This window comes from Antedon mediterranea, chromosome 9, assembly GCF_964355755.1.
Source record: "Antedon mediterranea chromosome 9, ecAntMedi1.1, whole genome shotgun sequence".
Taxonomy (NCBI): domain Eukaryota; kingdom Metazoa; phylum Echinodermata; class Crinoidea; order Comatulida; family Antedonidae; genus Antedon; species Antedon mediterranea.
In genome coordinates this window covers 16936278-16944557 of record NC_092678.1, presented here as the reverse complement: position 1 = coordinate 16944557, position 8280 = coordinate 16936278, and the positions used below count along the sequence as shown (strand labels likewise).

General features: G+C 37.0%; 1 protein-coding gene across 1 annotated transcript; it reads right to left on the bottom strand.

Moving 5' to 3' along the window:
* Positions 1–354: 354 nt before the first annotated feature.
* LOC140058706 (uncharacterized) lies at positions 355–8039 on the bottom strand. The gene is made up of 8 exons (XM_072104422.1): positions 7894–8039; positions 7264–7523; positions 6536–6599; positions 5550–5677; positions 3171–3289; positions 2121–2253; positions 1574–1670; positions 355–1304 (listed from the first exon to the last, which is right to left on the bottom strand). Exons 1-8 carry the CDS (start codon positions 7964–7966, stop codon positions 1243–1245), a joined length of 936 nt encoding a protein of 311 aa, XP_071960523.1. The 5' UTR covers positions 7967–8039; the 3' UTR covers positions 355–1242.
* Between the last annotated feature and the right edge of the window lie 241 nt (positions 8040–8280).

The window sequence follows — 8280 nt, the reverse complement described above, 5'->3', positions numbered from 1 at the left end:
CCTTTCATTTTTACACAATCCGCATGCAATGTTCTTGATAAAATGTTCCTACCTCAACACAATAAAAAATACTAATCATAAAATGTTAAGTAATATATTCAGTTTTTGATATTAGATTAGATAAATGTATATGCTTTTGTCCCCACATATTGTTCCCATATATTGTTCCTAATGTCACCCTTGTATTATATTATTTACATCGACACTTGGATGTGTGTTTTAATGTAGTAAACAAGGTGCAAAGGCACATAATACTGTATTTGTTGTTAGTGAAGACATGTATAATGTAATGGACTGAATGATATAGAAAATAAATTGAAAGTATATTTAGAAAGGTATATTAATACAGATGCTATTAAATAATTACATAAATTAAAAAAAAACACAGTACAGTAGTATTATTCACATGTTTATTATGATATCCAACTCCTAAGACCAATTGACAAACTGCAGAAACCAGTTTGAAGAATTTTGAGCTTGTAAGATGCGCGCTCTTTTACGAAAGAGATGAAAATTAGACTTTTTGAATTCAACTGACCATTATGATGACGTCATGACATCCTATAGACCAGCGTTCTGCAACCTTTTTTGACCCGATCCCATTTTGGGAATTCTCGCGACCCAACATTGCGTATTTGAGCTTAAAGCGCCCGGTACTCGCCGCGCATCAATTAAAACCTGTAAAATGTAATCGGTAGATTCTATAAAACTGAGAACATCTCACATAGTTCAGTGTATAATTGATAAAAAGTTTCAGTATCGGAAACAATTTCGCGACCCATTGGGTCGCGAACGGTTATGGAATGGCACTATAGACAACATTTTTATATGAATTCATATCTACAATTCAACCGATTCCATACAACATTTTAATCACATGGGTAACTTTTCATTCCGAGGAGCTATAACAAATTGAAATATACTGTATAGATGAAATTTAACTTGTGTAAATGATTGCATAAATGGGGAATTGATTGAGAAAGAACATATTAAAATGGGGGTAAAGTATAAGAACGATGTGCTCTATTAAATGGGATTAACTACTATAGTACAAAAAGAGTTAAAAAGTCCTATGGCTAAATACTCCCTGTCATTTTGATTATACGATATTAAACTATGTGTTATCCCAGGCGGTTAGTTCATTCCTTCTCTCCTCTCCTCATGGAGGAGAGTGCCTGAACAGTATTTCTGTCCTCCACTCTTCCCATGTCTTATTCAGTACATTGCTTAATAATTGTACACCTATGCTTCTTCAAATTTAAATGTTGAGTGCATTTCTTGAAGGAACAGAGGTAAAAAGGGGTCTGAAAAGCCAACAAATTACAATTGTTTATCTCAAATCTTGAAGCAATTATGCTAGTTGGTAAAAACTAAAAAACCTATTGAGCCTTGTCTACACTATAAAACTTTATGTGTCAAATAAACGTGATGTGCCCATAATCTAGTGCTATGCTAAATATGGTAGTGATATGACATCATCATGTCCATATATGGGCACATCACAAGTTTGATAGTGTAGACAAGGCTTTAAAAATCAACAGTACTTCCATAGATCAGATTACATCACACTTACCTGTGTCAGGTGACATGTAACCATGGCGAATTAGGAAACTCAGAATTACTAAGGCGCAGTTAGGTTTAAATTCTCCTGATGCAACTTTTTCTTTCACCTTAAAAAAATAATTTAGTTTATTACAGTATAATTATGTATGTATAATGGTTCTGGCACTCTCTACAAACACATAGAAACCGTGTAGTTATTGCCATGCCCTTGAACTATAGACCGGCTCCACACATGGAACGCGATGATTCTGTTGGTATAGCCTTATTATTGTTAACTTGTGTAGATGGAGCTGGCTCAGAGGATTTAGTAAGTTTAGCAGCAAGTTAAAACATGAAGCAACAAAAAGAGCACGCTTTGGGACATTTTATTGCATATCTGAAAGCAATGAAGTATCAAATGCAGGCCTTTTTTGTTTGCTTCTTTGCACCAAAAATGTGCCACTAGCTAGGCCTACTCCAACCAAGTCCATGTTATGCGTTCTCAGACCCGGCGGAGCAAAGCCAAATTAAGTGCTGTGTTATTAAATTGTCCAAAACCCCACACAAGGAATACTTACTTCGTCAATTGTCAATAAATAAAAGTCACTAGTCTCCCCATCTGTGTTAAAAGGCTTGAAGGTCACTGGAAGTTCAAGGTCAAACATGAACTGCGTCTCGGGGAAAACCCCGAGCTCATTGTGGTACAAATAACTGCAAAAGGAAAACAAAATGTAATATGGTAGCATGAAAGTGATCATTGACTCGGTCAACTGCGCATTTAATTATTAACTTCTATCAGCACGCTTGAATGTCTAATGTAACGCGGTAATTAACGTGCTGGCCCTTTCAATCCCAAGTTTCAGGGTTCAATCCTGATCTAGTGCCAGGGTTCATCAATCCTGACCTAGTGCCAGGGTTCAAAACTGACCTAGTGCCAGGGTTGTAACTCACAACACTTTCAAGGTCACTAAACCTCAAATGAGTTTATAGGCACAATAAATTATAAAATAGTTGATCCATCCTGTAATTGGCGAGTTGCTTGTCATTAGATGCCTATGAAATAAATCGAGCATTTGACAACATAATTAAAGGTGAACAATTTTGGCATTAGAAATAATACAGTTGACCTTTCAGATTCGAAACATATGGTTGAATGTACCGACTGCCACCACACTAAATATTGACTACCAGTACCATCAATTGTGCCGATATCAAAATCTAATTTCACATATGGTCTACTGTGCATCTCGAAAACAACATATTTGTAAAATGGTCCATTTGTAAACACAATATCCAATATTGAGTGAATTGGGTTTTGGATATAAATATTTGGTAGTGCGTTTTTAAGTTTATCCTTCAAATTAATTTATTTCATTTATATTTACCTTTACACACCTTATCCAACCTACTGGTGATGTGCCCAAATATGGTAGTAGTGATACGACATCATCATGTATGGGCACATCACAGTTTTTTGTCACATAAAGTTTGATAGTATTTTTTGACACACCTTATACTACTGGTGATGAGCCCAAATATGGTAGTGATATGACATCATCGTGTCCATATATGGACACATCAGTTTTTTGTAACATAGTTTGATAGTGTAGACAGATTTCTTCACACACCTTATACAACCTACTGGCTTAGCTTGTTTTGCTAACTGTTCAGGAATTGAAGCTTCTTCTGCACATTCCTTAACAATACAGTCTTTTACAGACATGCCTGCAGGAAGGCCACCGGCAGCCTAGAAAATAGAAAGGCTATATTAAGTTTTCTTATCACACCGTAATCTGTCATTGTGTTCAGACTAAACTATTAACTAATGCCTAGCATTTAAAATGGAAAGTAACCACTGTATATATTTATTTGATATATACGTTGCTGTTCTTGGAAATGGATTTGAAACTTGAGGTCCACACCTGTGCATAATTCAGCTCAATTAGGCTACAAGACACAGCTATGAGCACTCACTGGCTAAACCTCAGAGGAAAAAAATATCGGAAAAGGCTAAAAATGCCAGAGGTTTCCAGCGTTGGAGGACCACTAAGGTTCCTTAAACCAGGGGCCTTGTGTATCTCTGTTATGCCACTGCAAGAAACCAGTAATTTTACCACATTCACATTTTATATTGATACATTAATGGCGGTTCTAGGACACCTACCCCCTAGACAGTTACCCCCCGGATGTTTACCACCCGGACAACTACCCCCTTAGGACAACTACCCCCCGGACAACTACCCCCCGGACAACTACCCCCTTAGGACAACTACCCCCTTAGGATAACAACCCCCCGGACAACTACCCCCCGGACAACCACCCCCTTAGGACAACTACCCCCTTAGGATAACTACCCCCCGGTCAACTACCCCTCGGTCAACTACCCCCCGGTCAACTACCCCCCGGTCAACTACCCCCCCCCCCCCCCATCCAAAAGTAGACAAATATATAGGACCGGTTTCTGTAAAAATGAAATCATCTGTTTTTAACGGGTGTTTCGAAACTAGAGACCCGAGACCAGAGACCTGACACGAGACCCAATACGAAAAGGGAGACCTATATTTGGGTCTCCCTTTTCGTATATTAGGGTCTCCCTTTTCGTATAGTGTGGTCTCTCTTTTCGTATAGTGGGGTCTCCCTTTTCTTATAGTGGGTCTCCCTTTTCTTATAGTGGGTCTCCCTTTTCGTATATTTGGGTTTCCCATTTTGTATATTTGGGTCTCCCTTTCGTATAATTGGGTCTCCCTTTTGGTATATTTAGGTCTCCCTTTTCGTATATTAGGGTCTCCCTTTTCGTATAGTGGGGTCTCCCTTTTCGTATAGTGGGGTCTCCCTTTTCGTATAGTGGGGTCTCCCTTTTCGTACGTGGGTCTCCCTTTTCGTATATTTAGGTCTCCCTTTTCGTATTGGGTCTCGGGTCTCTGGTCTCTGGTCTCGGGTCTCTAGTTTCGAAACACCCGTTTTTAACCGATTATTCTGTTTAACAGCACGCTAGACCCTAGATGTGCTAGATTTAAAGTACCGTATTTATTGAAAAAACGGCCTGGGCTGTTTATTGTTTAGGTGGTTTTTAGGTGGACATTTATTGGAAGAAAGTTGTTTATTCAATGGGAGGGGTATAATCTAATGGAAATAGACGCCGATTATTCCATATGATGTTTCATGGGAGTGACATGGTCACCGTTTATTTGAGGGGAATTTATTTAAAGATCAACGTTTATTCGGTGAGTGAACATTGAGGTCAAATATCAAAAGTGATATTATTCTTCAAGTGTACAAAAATACATATATGACAAATTTGAGACAAAAATTAATTCTTTTAAGACCAGTGGTTATCGAAGCATTGTCCTGACGCAAAAATTATTATTATTATTGGCGAACCCAGTCTTTACAGTAAATACAGGGAGTACTATATAATACGTTCGACTATCCTATGATCATGTGTGACAATCTTCAGTTTATACCAGGCTATATTTATGTTCAATCTTTTACTTTTGTTTACAATAATGAATAGTAATTCGTCATTAAAATATAGTTATTAATTCCTATTATACACTGTTGCAGAGTCAGGTTGTTGAATGGTCTGGGTGGTTAGGGTGTTCTAAAGGGATAGTTTTCTGGGTGGTAATTGTCCGGGGGGTAATTGTCCGGGGGGTAATTGTTCCTAGGGGGTGATTGTCCGGGGGGTAGTTGTCCGGGGGGTAGTTGTCCTAAGGGGGTTGTTGTCCTAAGGGGGTAGTTGTCCGGGGGGTATTTGTCCGGGGGGTAGTTGTCCTAAAGGGGTAGTTGTCCTAAGGGGGTAGTGGTCCAGGTGGTGGTTGTCCGGGGGGTAGTTGTCCGGGGGGTAAATGTCCAGGGGGTGAATATCCGGATACGATTAATGGCAACAAAATTTACAACATTTTGCAGTTACATTAGGCCTACCTAAAATACATTGTGTGTAATAGTAATGCAGTTTTCATTGGCAGGGGAGGATCCCGAATTTGTATTTCACAGAGCGAACTTACAATGTTATCAAGTTTAGAGGGGAATGTAGGCTTAGTTTTGGCTCTCCTTCCTATCCACATTAACAGTCCTCTCTCTGTGCGACAGAAACCGTTGAGGTGACATCCATACTGTTTTACACCAAATAATGCTATAAAAATAACGAAAACCCCAACAAATATTACAAAGGGAAGAATTTTGGTGATAAACTTTTTGAAGAAATATTGATGTCACGGTTGAGATAACATATAATAGTGTTTCATACCAAACAATGCTATTAAAATTAAAAAAAAAAAAGATTACTAGGAGAAGAATTTTGATGAAGAAATATTGAAGTCAAGGTTGAGATAGCATAGTGTTTTATACCAAACAATGCTATTAAAAGTAACAACAAAAATATTACAAAGGGAAGAATTTGGATGATAAAATTTTCAAGAAATATTGATGTCAAGGTTTGGATAACATCTATAGTGTTTTATACCAAACAAGACTATTACAAGCAACAAAACAATATTACAAAGGGAAGAATTTTTATGATAAACTGTTTGAAATATTACATTTCCAAGGTACAGTATTTAATATAACCGAGTATAGTATCATTACAGTATAGATTTACTTAGATACCAGTAACAATTTATCAAAATTAATCAAGTCCATAGTCCATATTTAGCCAAAATGATGGATTTTAATTGAGCATGGGATTTACTTAGGTAATATCAAGTATTTATTTAAGCATGGGATTATTAGGTTATATGCATGGGATTATTGTTATTATTACTCGATCAACATATAGTATTTAAGCAATAGTTTTCAATAACATTTTGTTGAAGCAACAATTAAGTGTTGATTTATATAACCAGTCTATTATCAGTTAGTGTGGTAGTTAAGTGACAAAAAATGTGATTTGCCCATATATGGACATGCAGATGATATACCACTAGCATATTTGGACACATCACACTTTTTTTGTCAAACTTGTTTGATAGTGTAGACTTTTAGCTCTACTTACAGGTGGCTACTCGTTCAATTTCAAGGAGAGGGTCTTCGTGAAAATATGTTTTTACCGAGTGTAGCTATTAAAAGAAAAATAAACATGTTTAATTATATTATAAACTATTAAGACAGGGTGTTCTTCTGTCTTAATAATTCCAGTGTTAAATTGGATCCAAGATGGTGGATAATGTTCAAATGTCATAACCTAATTCCCAATACATTGCAGCCATATTGATTCCATATCAGTGTATGCAATAGATATATATATATGATTTTTCTAGTAATTTGCCTTTGGATTTATATATATATATATATATTAATATTAACCACCATTTTAGCTTTTTTAGTTCCATTCCAAAATTTTTTATATCTCTACCAAGCTACCTTCATTGTTTTCTACTCTTATTCAGTCTCCATCCACTATTCAACACGTTGTTTCTATTGTTATATTTCTTTTATTCCTGTCCACCCAGGCAGTACTTGCCAACTCATATGCTATGACTTTATCCAAATTCCCTCACTTGCACTGATGAAGGGCTAGTGTTGCCCGAAAGCTCTGCTAACTTTTCTGGCTGTGTACTTTATCGCTTTGATTTAGCTTTTCGCTTTTTATTTTTGTATCTCCATTGAGATCCAGCCACTGATACCCACAGCATTGTCATTTTTTTCAGTAATTTGCCTTTGGATTTATATATATATAGATATATATTAAAGTTTTGACACGGTTAAAATCTTAAGACAAACCTCGTTCCTCCATCCTCTAAGACTTGGATGTGCATCATGATCTCTCCATCGTGCAAGAATTTCGGCCAACATCTGTGTCCTCTTCAGGGCTGTGTCCAAACTGTCACTTAGTTTGACCATTTTAACCGCATCATCTTGTTTGGAACGTATAACTTCAAATGTATCGTTCTCTAAAATGATGTGCGGTAAGATCTCGGGAGTGATAAGTCCTACTTGAGAATCTTTGATGAAAAATGGAATGCAGAGTGCACGTGGAGATTCTGTGCAAAACAATAATATTTAATAATAAATAATATTAAATGGCATTACTAATAAAAATGGTGCTAAATATTAATTATTATTATTACTCTATTTTATTACACCTGTCTTGTCTAGTAATCAGTAGGCTTCTTTCTTAAATATAACCAGGCTAGCCATATAATGACATAGGTCTCCCTAACCAAGTCCTGTCTCCAGGTGCCTGCTCGCCGTGCAGAATTGAAGACCGTCCAACTAGAGCTGTACAGTGAGTAGAGTAGCTGGCTTCTAAAATAACCTAGCTAGGCCTAATAAAGAAAATGGGCCTCGTATAGGCCTAACTAATACCCTCTAGCTATCAATTTAAACACTGTACGATATATTTATAACAACCTGGTTGATTTAAAGAATTGCACTGTCGTACAATTTTTAGCATTTGTTGTGACCACCAAGAGTAATTAGACATTTTAATGTATGAATTATGTTCCGCCGCACACACAGATCTCACACGGTTACCATCTCACACACATGGAGATGATGTTTATTATTCCTGATACGCATGAGTAGATTCAAGAAGATTTGGCCCGCCCTCACACGACGGTTAGTGTAATTTGTTGAAAATTTTATTACGGTTCCTTTAGACTAGGCTATGAATGAGGTAGGTGCCACCCGGAGAGGTAGAAATTCTCATATAACTTTTCTAGACCAGTTTTTTCTGGGGAATCCAAATATATTGGGTAAACGGGCTGTAACCTGAGAACTTTCGCGTGAGGGCGCTTT